Genomic DNA, 15806 nt, shown 5'->3' on the forward strand with positions numbered 1-15806 from the left:
AGGACTTCAGAATCTGTCTCTCTAGTTTTGACCACTTTCACCTCTTTAGTTTTTTCTAAGAATTCCCCACTTTGATCTCTCCTGAAACCTGAAAGTTAATACATGAAAAGGATAATTAACATTCTTTTTGGTTCACTGCCCTTCTAATTTAACGCATCATTATTACTAACCCTATCTATCAGCCTCTTCAAACATTTCTCTCACCTCACCCCATATCCACAGGAAACTTTACTAACTTCCCAGCTGAACTACTTACAGGCTTTCTAGTTGATTTTTCTATCTCAACTCAATTCCCTGTACTGCCACTTCCTACCATGAGCTCACCCTCACAGTTCAGGTAAATATTCTTAAATTTCAGAATGTTGTACACTAAATTTTCTTTTGTGTTTCCACAATACAAGCACAACACTTAAGACTAATAATACAGTCGACTGATCAGATAAATCGCCAGTCTGAGCTAACACCAACTTAAGACAGCTGATCTTAAGTTTTTTGATTTAACTGAAGTAATTATCCCTGCTATCTGTATCCTCCCAAAAGATGATATATTTAACAGGTTTGCACACTAGGGAATGTACCATATGAAGAAATGTGTATTGAAGAATTTAGTGAAGTATTAACAGAATGACACCTCGTAAGTAGGTAAATGAACTATATTTCTACACATTAATGACTAGCACCTAGTTATGCATTAATAGCAAAAAGTGTGCAATATGCAAAGGAACAATACATACATTAAATTAAAGGTGGCTTACATAGCTGAAAACATTTTTATTGTAGCATTAAATAAAATAAGCCCTTCTTTCACCTTCCAACATTTAAAATTTTCCTAATTATAACTGATCATTATATGATCATTACTGGTATACTAAGGAATTGTGTGGTCTCTTAATACAAAAAAATTTTAAAGTTATAATATGAACTACTTGATAATCAGTTTACACAGCATATAGTATCTGAAAATAAGCTTTTTTGTCTTGGTAACACTAAAAAGACTTTTAAAAATATGTTCTTAAGGTATCTGCACAACCTATCTGTAATCTTATTTAACAACCTTCTCTTTTCAAAAGAAAATCAACTCACCAAGCACAGTACATATCTCCCTGTTGAAGCTGACGTGATAAAAATGCAGTACATAAGACAAGAGCACTTTTTTCATCACCCTCAGATTCTAAGTTACAGATCATTTCTAGGGCATCTTTGCAATCAACTTCTGAAATCTACAGAGAAAGGATACAGAAATATGCCATAAAATGGTTTTATGTTAGAATATATAGTAATATACTTTACAATTTTTATTAATATGTACAGATCATTTTCTTTGGCAAAACCTCATTAACTCATAAATTAGCAATTCATAATTTGTCATGACTGGGCTACTGTTAAAAAAAATAATCTTTCTTCAAGTCAGAGAACCAATGATTTTCAAGACCTTTACAACTGTTCATTTATATGTAAATAACTAATGCTAATTATAAGCAACCTCTACCCATTAAATCAGGTCTATAATACTGAAAAAGAAAAGCTGCTACTTGTATTTTTTCCCCTTTATCCAGTAATTTAAAAAGCATTAGAATGAACAAAAAGACAAACATTTACTGGATATAGACTAAAAAACAAAGTGTCTATTCATCAGAGGGAATAAAATAAAACATGAAACATTTTATGTAGCTATACCACTTTTAAATGAAGCTCACCTCAGAGTTCTATAAATCTCCATTATTTTTCTTTTCATATATATTCATTCCATCTCAAAGCTTGTCAAGTCATGCATGCATAAGTATAACCTAGATGAAGGCAACTTGCTTCATTTAATTATGCACTTACATCTATTGCTTATTTTTTAAAAATTAAAATTTATTATCTCTACTACAATGATTTACTACATAAAACAATCAGAATTTACCTATGATCTCTATAAGTATTTGCTTTAAGATAAAGATGTGACAAAGAGCATACAATCCCAAATCACTGGTGTTCCACAGAATTAACATGGTACAACTGTCAAATGGCAAAAAGAACTGAAGATCAATACAAACCATTAGCACCCATGTACCACAGAGCTAACTACACATATCTCTGTTAATCTCTGTGTCTCATTAATTTTTGAGTACAGGAAAAGTGTGTGTGTTTGTGTGTGTCTGTGTGTAAAATGTAAGGTGTTTAGAATTAAACAAGTGTCTGAATGGAAATGGGGTAATCCTGAGGTTTGATCTTTGACAACAAGGATAAAGACTGCAAGGGGACAGATTCAGAAGTTCCATTTTACACAGTAAATCAAGCTAGAAAACACTAAGACCCAACTCTGAATCTATGTGTTTAAGAACAATCACTTCTTAAAGTAAATATGAAGTTAGTATAAGAGTTATGATTAAAACCCAAATCCTGGAATTCCCTGGCACAGTACTTATTCCATTATTCCTGTGTCTTCCTCTTTTGTATAGATCTTTATCTATAAGGAACCCTATGTAAACAAACACAAAAAGGGCTGAACAATACACATTTATACAATTAGTATTTTCAAATACCTACAATAAGTTAAATGTATTGTTAGACATCTTATACATGTATATAATTATTAATCATAATTTTTCTACTAGATAGGTATTAGTAACATTTTATACATTAAGATGTCAGTAATAATAAAAATAGCAGCTACTCTACTATTCATTTATTTGTGTCAGTTTCTTCAGGAACAGCACTGCTAAACCAACACAATGGCTTGCCTGGTAAATACTACTACGATTTTTTTTTTTTAAACTAATACTATTTCTTTTAGAGACAAGGCTTAGAGAATTAAGTTACTTGCTCAAAGCTGCGTGCTTAATTAGCAGTCAAGATTTCAACCCAGATCTAGCTTCAAAGTCTGTGCTTTTTCTAGACTTCTACATAAGCATATTGCATAAGCACATTGAGGGTCTTCATTGATCAATGCTGATTTTACAAGTTCAATTTTAAAAAAATTCTTAAATCATGAAAGTCTAATTTATTTTGAATCAAATTTTCATGTGTTTTAAAAACCTAAGGTGTTCTTACTGAATGGTTAGATAATGCAAAATGTATACATTATATATAATAAATTAGTTTTTCCAAGATATTACCTGTATTAGCTTACACTTAATAATAAAACATGTATCTATGTAAAATATAAAAACAACAAAGGTACTATAAACAAACAACAAACAACTATAAATTCACAAATACACAACATACGAACTGAAACATCTGCTATATTTAATTACACAGAAAACTTCACTTTTTATTGGTATGCTATGGAAGCAATTTTTACTATGCACTATTCAATAGCCTTTATTTCCCTAATATAGATACCCCACTTGAAAAAAAAGAGGACACTACAGAGAAAATGAAACCTAATCAATGGCTGAATTAAAACTGTGCAAGTGAAACATAGGTCAACTTTAGCCATCAATGAGCAAGAACTATTTTTCATAATCCAAGGCAGCATAAAGTAAGGACTATCAATATATTACCAATATAGGGACTATTTATGTGTTACAAATATCTACTCTGTATTGCTTTGAAAAAATGACCAAAAATTTAACACTAGAAAATTTAAAAATATGAATAAAACTCTTAAAGTCAATTAGCATGATCTGTTTGTTAAAGATATACTTTTCTAAATCCCTTTGTAAAGTGTAAAAATTATTTCAAAACTGCAAATAATGACTTTTATGTTTTAATATGGCCTTTTGCCAGATACTCAAAAAATACAGAACACTTCATATTTCACATACATTCACTAAGTGCACTTTTAAAATGTATGGGCTTAAACACATTTCAGGAGAAGCTTTTTGCTTATCAAAATAAAACTGCTTTCCTCCATCCAGAAAAGGACTTAAACGGTAAACCTGTTACACTAAAATAATTAGCTGTTTTTTTTTAAACTCTCAGAATAGCAAAATCTTAAGCTAGATTTAAAAGATAAATACTCTATAGTGTTAAGGAATAAAAAATTTCATATACTGTTTATGGGAGCATAACTCATATAATCTTTTTTTTGGGGGGGGAGGGGTTGTTAGCACGGCCCTATTTAAGATGTGTAGGTTCTCTGATTCAGCAATTCTACTTACAGAAATTTACCCCACCAGTGTACTCCCAAGAAGAATGAAAGGATCTATCAATAAGTACCAGGCAACAATTTAAATGTCCTCTAGTTTGACTAAAATATTAATTACAAACCTATACTATGGAATTATGCAGCCAGAAGAAGGAATGAGGTTGATTTATAAAGAAATGACATGGAAAGATGTCCATACTAAGAGCAGGAAAAGTGCCTAGCAGCAAGGATGTGTGCATGTTTAAAGTATGTTTCTATGTAAAAATATTAGAAATAAACAAATTTCACATTTAATGATTACTTGGGTCAAATGGGAAATAACAGAGAGAGGCAAAGTAGAAGATTTTACTTTTATGTTTATTTTGACAACAAAACCAATAGAAATACTGAATACATAAACACTTCTAACTTCATTTTTATATTGACACCAAGAACCCAGGCCAAAGCCCAGTCCTTCAAGAGAAGCCAGATAAACACTGGTCTCTCTCAGCCTCATTCCTCGGCCATCCACCAGGGCTAGCTGTTATTTCTATCACAGTGGAAGGGTCCTGAGAAATAGTCAATTCCTTGCTTACTGGCTCATCTGGACACAGACTATAGGTCCAGGTCATGGTTGACTCTTTCCAATATCTATTCCCACCTAGTCTAAGGAATGGGTAAAAACCTCAAATGTTTACAAGAACCATATAGGTAAAGGAAATGTTTCAAGTGGGTCATGTGAGGGAGAGAGCATTCCTCTTTCGAAGGGGGCAATGTTTGGGCAATTGCTCCAAAGTGATTACTCTCCCTGGGGCAGAAGTGATGACATAATTTACTTCACTTGGAACAATGAAGAGTCAGTTTCAACATGTTTCTAATAGAAAAATAAATGAATAATCAAACAATCTCTAAGTGAAAAGGGATTTCTAACAAGAAATGTTGTTAGACTTACACATATCCTGTTCTGTTCTACAGCATGTGATCTAGTTTTGCTTCTGGGTGGGGAAACTGATTCTGTGTACTCTGCTTAAAGAACATGAAGTATCTTAATTCCACCTGCTTAAAATGAGAAGGAAAAAACAACTTCATATGACATCAGAGATAGAATTTTCCTGAGGATCTCCCACAGCAGGGTGGGCTGTTGTTACTTAACTCTGGATAATTAAACCAAGAGGGAATTTAGGTTCAGTGCTGCAAGATTTTTTTGACTATTCAGGATAGCTAGAAACAGAGACTTTCCTGGAGATAACAAATTCAGTCTTCAACTTCAAACAGGACTTTAGAAGTTAATGTAACCACCCTATCTTTAGACAGTTTCCTGCTAGAAGGTATGCTTCTAAGGACCCATGCTTTACTCACTTACAACCCCCTCGGTGTTTAGATGACACCTTTCATTTACTTAATAAAAATCTCCTGAAGGAAGGATGAGCAGATGGACAGACTTAATTAAGGGCTGGGACTGAACTGATAATAAAAACTTAAATGAAGCTGAAAAATACACAGGATGCAATATCATAATAACTATTTAAGGACTAAAAAATGTCACACACATTTCAAAGGCTGTATCTCAAGAAACTATATATTTGCCAATAAATTGTCTACAAAGTTATTCTTGACTAATAAGAAAATTTCAATCCTCTATTTAGCTCCTACTAAACAGCAATGAAAAAGCCATTACCTGAGATAAAAGAGAAACACTAAAGAGAAAAATAGCTAATATCCAAACTAATGATCTCCTAAGCCAGAGCCCTTGGCTCTACTTCATCCGGTCTAGAAACTGCATGCCATCACTCTTCCTAGGATCCTCATTATCCAAAACATACACTACAGGCTTCTCATCTTGGTCCAAGGCTATCGTCTTCCTCTTTACTATTCTCAAGAAAAATCGCACAATCACCATTATAATTCCAACCTTTAACCTCATGTGACCATTTAGCTTTCTGTTAGAGGTTATCTTTCTTCTGGATTCTGATTACAATCTCCATCTATTCAGGGGATCATGCACCCTCTGTTAATTGTCCTCTCTTTTATTTCAGCTTCTCCCTTTGCATATCCTAAAATCTGTCCCACAATCCCTTTGTTCGCCATTTGCTACTGCTCTGGAATCAAAGGATACTTATATTAGAGATAATAAGACATATATACACATCACTGTCCAATGTATTATAGTTTTCTTTATCTACTGTCTTTATATACATATTCTGCTTTTTTGATCAACAACTTTCAATTCTCCTACCCTATCTTCAACTTCATTTTGGAATTGAGTCCTCTAAGATGCAAAATTCCATTTGGATTACGATTCTACTTTTAGAAATCTGTAGTATAAAATACACAAATACATGAATACTATACTTTATGCCAACTAGAAGTGAAAAAAACACAATCACTTGTCTTACAAACAAAAACTAAACATGCAAATTTAAATTAAACTATGCAAATAAAAATGAATATAGATAGATACAGAGAGAGATATGTATACAGAGGGACAGAGAGAGAGTATACTTAGGGGGAAGACATACATTTTTTTAAGTTACTTAGTTAAAATAAAATCTGCAAGTATTGTGAAGTCAGGTAAAACTGAAATTAAAGCCTGAACACTAATAAAAAATGCTAGCTAAATTAAGCTACCACCATCTTTCCGATAAAAAAGAGCCAATTTATTTAAAGTAGAAGCCAGGTGAAATGTTTACATATAATCCTGAAAGCTGCTTACAATCACTATCTAAGAGCACATCAAAAACTTAACACTGATAACAATGGCTCTTCACTATTTAAGAGAAAAGGAAGTCAAAGACATTCTAATGTAATTAAAAATTATTAGTTTTACTTTAAAAAATAATTACTAACAAAAGAAAACATACTCACCTCTTCGATTAACTTTTCATTTGGTGACGATGTACAAAGACAGACAAGGTAAGTTTGCTTAAAACTACCTTTTGTACCAATCTCTGGATGGTCAGAACACAGCTTTGCTAGAGCAGTTGCTTGACTTAACTGATTTGTTTTGATTAGATGTTTAATTCTCATATCCAACAAGATGGGACCCTCAAAAGCTAAAAATTCATTCACTTTAAAAAACAAGACATAATAGATTATTAACATTTGGTAAATAGTTCATTTGCAATACAAATACTTACAAGGAATATTTGTTTAAAGCAGAGAAACTAAACTTTTTTGTTGTTGCAATTTTCTATTATTCTCAGACTGTCACAAAATATTTGATCTTATAAGCAGAAGATGATTATGTAGTTAATTTTTTAGAGTTGCATTAATACTTTAGCCCCTTAAAGTACCATTTATAGTTATTTACAATGAGGTGAGTTGAATTCCTGATTATAAAAATAATTTTGCATTGGATTCCGAGTCAGTATTATTAAAATTATACTAAATTCTTTCTCCCACAGCTTTTATTCCTGAATATCAGGGGTTAGCATTTCTAGAAATCTGCAGGGCGAGGGCATTACACATTCATGTGTATATGCACAGTCCCTCAGTTGTGCCTCACTTTTTGCAATCTCATGGACTAAAGCCCACCAGTTTCCCCTGACCATAAACTATTCCAGCCAATACTGAAGTGGGTTGCCATTTCCTACTCCAGGGCATCTTACCGACCCAGGGATTGAACCTGTCTCTATTGGCATTTCCTGTGATGGCAGGAGGATTCTTATATGGTAACCACAAAAGGATGTTTGGATATTCTAGAGGATGAAATTCAACTAATATTGTGTTCAATTCTGTTGATGTATTTTTCATTTTAAAAGGTGAAGTCTGAGCATGCATGCTCAGTCATGTCTGACTCTGTGTGACCCCATGGATTGTAACCTGCCAGGCTACTCTATCCATGAGATTTTTCAGGCAAAAATACCGGAGTAGGTTGCCATTTCCTCCTCCAGGGGATCTTCCTGACCCAGGGGTGGAACTCGCATCTTCTGCGGCTCCTGCACTGCATGTGGCTTCTATACCGCTGAGCCATCAGGGAAGCCCTATCTTGCCTTAATAGGTGTCTTAGGACAAATTTAAATTATCCATGGAAAAATAAATAAGGGGTTGGAGGGTAGTCTGCTGAAAGTTCTCTAAGTTTTAAAAGTATCAACCAATAAACCTCAACACTTGCTTAAGACCCACTGCTGCTGCTGCTGCTAAGTCGCGTCAGTCGTGTCCGACTCTGTGCGACGCCATAGACGGCAGCCCAACAGGCTCCTCTGTCCCTGGGATTCTCCAGGCAAGAATACTGGAGTGGGTTGCCATTTCCTTCTCCAATGCATGAAAGTGAAAAGTGAAAGTGAAGTCGCTTAGTTGTGTCCGACTCTTAGCGACCCCATGGACTGTAGCCTACCAAGGCTCCTCCATCCATGGGATTTTCCAGGCAAGAGTACTGGAGTGGGGTGCCACTGCCTTCTCCGTAAGACCCACTAATGTATAATAAATATTCATTCTGTTCAAACTTTGGATTTCTGAGTGCTTGTCTGATGAACTACAAGGAAGAATTTAACTTTTTTTCTAATTTGTGAAGGAGATTTTAAAATTTAACAAACACAAATTTAAACTTTTCCCTAAGTTTTCTTTACCAGGATGAAAATGGTGCTTAAAAATTTACTTGGTGACGGCTAGCCGACAACCTTTGGAAGGCTTTCAAGTGATAAAATTTTATATGCCCTATAAATAAAACACAAGATTTCTCAACTTGTGAAAGGACTGGAAAACATGTCTAGGAAGTAATTTGTGGGTTAGAACATGGAAAATAAAAGATGTTCTTCCTCTCTACTTTCTCTGCTACTAAATGGTAGCAAAGGATAGTAAATATCCTTTGCTACCATTTAGTAACTTTAGCTCTAACTGTACTCCACTGTGAAAATATTCTTCTATAAAATAGTATGATCAAAGCTCCTCAGTATTAAAACCATGAGCATATAAGTAATTTAATAATACAAGATCCCAAATTTCATCCTTTTCTTGAAGTCTAGACCTTATTCCTGCTACTCTCTATTCTTTACACATTAAACTACACCAAAAAAAAAAAAAAAGTATAAAGACTAAACACAGATAAATAACACTATCCGTATAACCCTCTGGTACCTCTGATGGTATGTCTGACATACATAGGGCATTACTTTTCTTTTCAATATCACACAATTCTGTTAGGACAATTACACTGCAAATATCTTTTCATAGTTTAACTCAATAGCCAAAGCAAAATCTGTAAAGATTTTCAATGAAAACATAAGGAAATAAGAGTTTTTTTAAAAAGTTATTCTGGCTATAAGTTATGGACTTTAAGAAACAGCCTGAGGTTCCAGGAAACACTAGTGGTAAAAAGCCTGGTAATTATTTCACATACTCCCAGAAAAACTCATACTCAGCGAACTCTGAAGATCATAGCAAAGAAATTATTTAAAGGTGGCAACTTTTAAATGAAACTAATGATAATCTTAATAGAATTTCAAACAGTCCCTAAAATCTCAAAGAGCAGCATGTAGTTAGAATGACAAATTATACAAAATAGTTTCTGTACTAACTCAAGTAGAGTAGAATATGTTACTATATATTTCAAAAACATACTTGTGTGTGTGTTTTTAAACAATGGGAAACCATTGCCACACTTAGCGCAAAACAGATTTCCAAGAAATACAGACTATTTGAGCACAAGGAGCTTTATAGATCATTTTATCCAGCTCCATCATTTGGCAGATGAGTAAACTGAGGCTCACAGAAGGCAAATGACTTCCTAGGGTCATAAAACCAGTTAACAATAGAACCGGGACCAGAAGCAGCCCAGTCTTGCAAACTTCCACCTTAACATAGTGATGCAATGAGAAAAAGTAAATTCTTTAGCTAGTGTGCCTACTACTTGTTAGAATAGCACTTTAAGTAAGAGAGCTGTGAAGTAGCATTTGTTTTCAGAGGAAAGTAATTATGTATTCTGAAGCTCACAGTTCAAATGGATCAAAAGTAGATTACATTTAACCTCTATTCAGAACCTCCCCCTTAGGGGAGGGAAACTCACTCCCCACGTTCCCCCTTCTCCTTCTCCATTTTCCTTTTACCTGCTTTCCTTCCCTCATTCTTCTATATGTTTCTCTATTTCTTTCCACTCCAGGACCTGTTTTCCTTACAAAGTTATAACAGCACATCAAAGATTATCAGACTCTTGAAAAAAGCTTTATCTTTATTCTTAAGTAGCTAGTCACATCAAATTTCACTCCCTACCCTGCAGATGGGGAAACAGTGGAAACAGTGTCAGACTTTATTTTTCTAGGCTTCAAAATCACTACAGATGGTGACTGCAGCCATGAAATTAAAAGACGCTTACTCCTTGGAAGGAAAGTTATGACCAACTTAGATAGCATATTCAAAAGCAGATTGCCAACAAAGGTCCGTCTAGTCAAGGCTATGGTTTTTCCTGTGGTCATATATGGATGTGAGAGTTGGACTGTGAAGAAGGCTGAGCGCCGAAGAATTGATGCTTTTGAACTGTGGTGTTGAAGAAGACTCTTGAGAGTCCCTTGGACTGCAAGGAGATCCAACCAGTCCATTCTGAAGGAGATCAGCCCTGGGATTTCTTTGGAAGGAATGATGCTAAAGCTGAAACTCCAGTACTTTGGCCACCTCATGCTAAGAGTTGATTCACTGGAAAAGACCCTGATGCTGGGAGGGATTGGGGACAGGAGGAAAAGGGGACGACAGAGGATGAGATGGCCAGAATGGCATCACTGACTCGATGGACGTGAGTCTGAGTGAACTCCGGGAGTTGGTGATGGACAGGGAGGCCTGGCGTGCTGCGATTCATGGAGTCGCAAGGAGTCAGACACGATTGAGCGACTGATCTGATCTGATCTGACCCTGCTTTCCCCACCCCTATCCCAGAAAACCATAAAATACATTGAATTTTACTTGGGTAGCCTTTTTATTTATGTCCTGTGTATTTACATCCTTGGGAGGAAAAAGCAGGTTTTACTACACTCAACCCTATCAAGAGATCTGGATGACCTACAATGGCAATGTAAATGAGTGATACTGTCAGTTCAATTAAAGTAATAATGGCTTTCTTTCCATAAAATGCCACTTACATAATAGTAAAAAGAAAAACATGAAAGATAATTAATTTTTAAACTATTACAATATGTAAGTTGAATATTTGTGATAAATCTTTATATAAATATTAACTGACCATGTACCCAGGACTAGGTCCTGGATTCCCCCCAAAGTGGAGTCAAATCTATTCACTGAGTGTCTATCTCCACATTCAGATTTGCACATAATTCCCCTTGCAGCGTCTCCAGCTAGCTCTTTCACAATCATCTCAAACTCTGCATACAAAAATATGTATGCCACAATATGTGTTATAAAACTAAAGAGAACTAAAAGGTGGTATGAAAACTTTCCTCTTCTGCCTTGTTCCTCCTTATCCTAACCTACAATCCACCATATGATCCTGTCACTTCCAACTCCCAAATACTTCAGTTCAGTTCAGTTCAGTCGCTCAGTCACGTTCGACATTTTGTGACCCCATGAATCGCAGCACGCCAGGCCTCCCTGTCCATCACCATCTCCTGGAGTTCACTCAAACTCGAGTCCATAGAGTCTCCCAGCCATTTCATCCTCTGTCGTCCCCTTTTCCTCCTGCCCCCAATCCCTCCCAGCATCAGAATCTTTTCCAATGACTCAACTCTTCGCATGAGGTGGCCAAAGTACTGGAGTTTCAGCTTTAGCATCATTCCTTCCGCTGATCTCCTTTAGAATGGACTGGTTCGATCTCCTTGCAGTCCAAGGGACTCTCAAGAGTCTTCTCAACACCACAGTTCAAAAGCATCAATTCTTCGGTGCTCAGCTTTCTTCACAGTCCAACTCTCACATCCATACTCCCATTCATTTTTCTCCACCTACACAGCTACCATTCACCCTCTTCTCTCAGCTCAAACTGTTAATCTCCCAGACCACTCTGTTGCATTCTGCTAGTCTTTCTAACACATCTCCACTAGGACTCAGGATGCTTTTTTTCCCTGCACCTCTGAAGAACATATGCAACTCTCCTTTCCCAGTTAAAATCTCCAAGTGGTTTCCCTTTGTGTTCAAATGATAAATTCCAAAATTCCCATCATAACCTTCATGAATCTGCATCACCTATTCCATTAAAAAAATTTATTTTCTCTTAAAATCGATTCAGCATTTGGGCAAGAAGTAAAAGGCATCTAAAATAAAAAGGAAGAAATATCATCATCTGAATGCAGATGGCATCATCTTATAGGTAGAAAATCCTCAAGATTACATACACACACGCACTAAATAAATTTAGTGAAGTTGCAGGATATCAAAATCAGAACACAAAAACAAGACTCATTTCTATACGCTAACGATGAACAAACTGAAAAGGTAATTCAGAAAACAATTCCATTTATAATAGCAACAAAAAGAATAAAGTACTTAGCAGACCTGACCAAGAGAGTGCAATACTTATACAGTGAAACCTATAAACACTGGGTGTGTGCCAAGTCGCTTCAGGCGTTTCCAACTCTTTGCAACTCCATGGAGTGTAGCCTGTCAGGCTTCTCTGTCCATGGCCTTCTCCAGGCAAGAATACTGCAATGGGTTGCCACGCCCTCCTCCAGGGAATCTTCCCAACCCAGGGATTGAACCCGAGTCTCTTTCGTCTCCTGCATTGGCAGGGGGGTTCTTTACCACTAGTGCCACCTGGAGAAGGAAATGGTAGCTCACTCCAGTGTTCTTGCCTGGAGAATCCCAGGGACGGGGAGCCTGGTGGGCTGCCATCTCTGGGGTCGCACAGAGTCGGACATGATTGAAGTGACTTAGCAGCAGCAGTGCCACCTGGGAAGCAAACAGCTAATCTGAATGAATTTGAATTCATGTTGCTCAGTTATGTTCGACTCTTTGCGACCCTATGAACTACAGCTCACCAGACTCCTATGTCCATGGAATTCTCCAGGTAAGAATACTGGAGTGGGTAGCCATTACCTTCTCCAGGGATCTTACCGACCCAGGAACTGAACCCAGGTCTTCCACACTGCAGGCAGATTCTTTACTGTCTGAGCCACCAGGGAAGCTCTGAAAGAAATTAAACATTACTGAAAGAAATTAAAGACGACACAGGGAAATGCAAGGGAACCTCATGTTCATGGATTTGAAGACTTAATGTGGTTAAGATGTCCAATAACCTAAAGCAAGCTATGGATTCAATGTAATCCCAACAAAACTGGAATGGCTATTTTGAAGAGATAGAAAAATTGACCCTAAAACTAATATGCAATCTCAAGGAATCCCAAACAGCCAAAACAATTTTGAAAAAGAACAAAGGTGGAGGTCTCACACTTCCTCACTTCAAATGGACTACAAAACAATCAAAAGTGGCATAAAAGGAATATAGGCAATGCAACAGAATAGAAAAAGCTCAGAAATAAACCATCACTAAATGATCAGATAATCTTCAACCAGGTGGCAAGACCACTCAAGAGGAAATGATAGTCTCTTCAACAAATGGTGCTAGGTAAACTGGATATCCACATGCAAAAGATTAAAATTAAACCCTTATACCATATAAGAAAACAATCTGAAATGAATTAAAGACCTAAATATAACACCCAAAACTATAAAATTTCTAGAAGAAAACAATGGGGAAAAGCTTCAAGAACTGGACTTGGCAATGATTTATTAGACATGATACCAAGGGTTAGCCAAGAACAACAACAAAAAAATAAGACTACATCAAAGTTAACTTCCTACATCAAAGGACAGAATCAACAGAGTAAAAAGGCAACTTACACAATGGGAGAGAATATTTGCAAATTACATATGTGATAAGAGGTTAATGTTCAGAATATATAAAGAACTCCTATAACTCAACAACAATCAAATAATCCAAATGAAAATAATGAGATATCACTTCACACCTGTCTCAGAATGGCTATTTTCAAAAACACAACAACAAAACAAAAAGAGAAAATAAATGTTGGTTGAAGATGTAGAGGAACTGTAACCTTTGTGTCCTATTGATAGCACTATAAAATGATACAACCTCTAAGGAAAACAGTCTAGAAGTTCCTCAAAAAATCAGAAACAGAACTACCATGTGGTGCAGCTATCCCACTTTTGGATGCCACAAAAGAAGTCAAGGAGGGTCTCAAGGAGACATCTGACTCCTGTGTTCACAGCAGCACTACTCACAAGGGCCAGGAGGTAGAAGTAATCCAGATGTCCATCAACAGGTGAACTGATAAATAAATGTGCCACATACATATAATGTAGTATTATTCACCTTTAAAACAGAAGGAAATTCTGTCACATGCTAACAACAGTTGTATTTGGAGGACATTATGTTAAATGAAATAAGCCAGTCAAAAAAAGGTAAATATGTAGTATGATTACACTTATATGAGGTATGTAAAGTAGTCAAAGTCATAGAAACAAAAAGCAGAATGTTGACTAACCAGGGACTGGGAGTGGAGTATGGGAAAAGGAGGGAGCTATTGTTTAAAATCACTCTTGCAAGTGATAAAATCTTTTTGTAAGATTAAAAAAGTTCTGCAGATATGTTTCAAAACAGTATGAACATACAAAACACTACCAAACACTTACTGAAGTGAAGTCGCTCAGTCGTGTCCAACTCTTCGTGACCCCATGGACTGCAGCCCACCAGGCTCCCCCGTCCCTGGGATTCTCCAGGCAAGAACACTGGAGTGGGTTGCCATTTCCTTCTCCAATGCATGAAAGTGAAAAGTGAAAGTGAAGTCGCTCAGTCGTGTCCGACGCTTCGCGACCCCATGGACTGCAGCCCACCAGGCTCCCCCGTTCATGAGATTTTCCAGGCAAGAGTACTGGAGTGGGGTGCCATTGCCTTCTCCAACTATACACTTAAAAATGATTAAATTCTGCGTTTTTACCACAAGAAAAAAATGCAATGAAAAAATCAATTCAGCATTAGTTCAAAAAATTCAAATTCAGAAATTTAATAAAAGCTTAACACTTCCTTCACCCAACCTCTCACCCTTTCCTGGGAGAATAAGCTAAATTTCAAGACACAGCATTTTCACTGAAGATTTCAGAATTGCTTAAACCACCTGCTTTGTCATTAAGCCTGAAACTTTATGATCGTAACTGATTTTTGACATGATTGATGTAAAATAGAATTTATATAAATTTTAAAAATTCCATGTTATAGATGAATCTAGTAAGTCTCTGGGAGATAGTGGAAGACAGAGGAGCCTGGCGTGCTACAGTCCATGGGGCTGCAAAGAGTCAGACACAACTTAGCAACTGAACAACAACAACAAAAGTAAGTATGTAACCATAAAATTTTCTTGTGGAGTAAGATTTAATTATTACTATTACATTTAATTAAATTCTCACGTCTTTATCCATGTAACATGATAATGAAATCAGACTCATTAGAACAGAAACAATGACTTTTTCTAGGATGTTTAGAAAAGCCAGTAAGTTTATGTTTTAAATCATTACTAGTAAAAATAAAATCTTGGTGGTCACCATATATCTAGTTATGTAACAGTAGAATATAATTAAGGTTAACAAAATGCAAAATAAAACATCAGTCTGAAATGGGAAAGTGAACACTTCTACAGTTTTACTGCCGTTAAATTCCATTAGCTTAATTCTATTCAGAGTCACTGATCCTCAATGATCTAAGTAAAACCTAAAGAGGGCAATCTAATTTAGCAGTGATTTTTAAAAATAAAATTCAAAATATTCCATTTATTTGTTTTTTATAACAAGACAAGGTCAG

The 15806-nt window shown here is 35.9% G+C and overlaps 1 protein-coding gene across 5 annotated transcripts in view; it reads right to left on the bottom strand.

The window, feature by feature from the left end:
• The window catches only part of ZNF292 (zinc finger protein 292), a 95610-nt gene that overhangs the window by 14827 nt on the left and 64977 nt on the right, over positions 1-15806 (bottom strand). For 3 of the 5 annotated variants that reach the window (XM_061427883.1, XM_061427882.1, XM_061427884.1), the window contains 2 exons: positions 6923-7125; positions 1084-1220 (listed from right to left, as the gene is read on the bottom strand). In XM_061427883.1, coding sequence (XP_061283867.1) covers positions 1084-1220; positions 6923-7125 — 340 coding nt within the window. Of the gene's footprint in view, positions 1-1083; positions 1221-1697; positions 1788-6922; positions 7126-15806 lie in introns of those variants that run through there. The other 2 variants (XM_061427885.1, XM_061427886.1) reach the window with 2 other exon arrangements.

This window comes from Bos javanicus, chromosome 9, assembly GCF_032452875.1.
Source record: "Bos javanicus breed banteng chromosome 9, ARS-OSU_banteng_1.0, whole genome shotgun sequence".
NCBI classification, from domain to species: domain Eukaryota; kingdom Metazoa; phylum Chordata; class Mammalia; order Artiodactyla; family Bovidae; genus Bos; species Bos javanicus.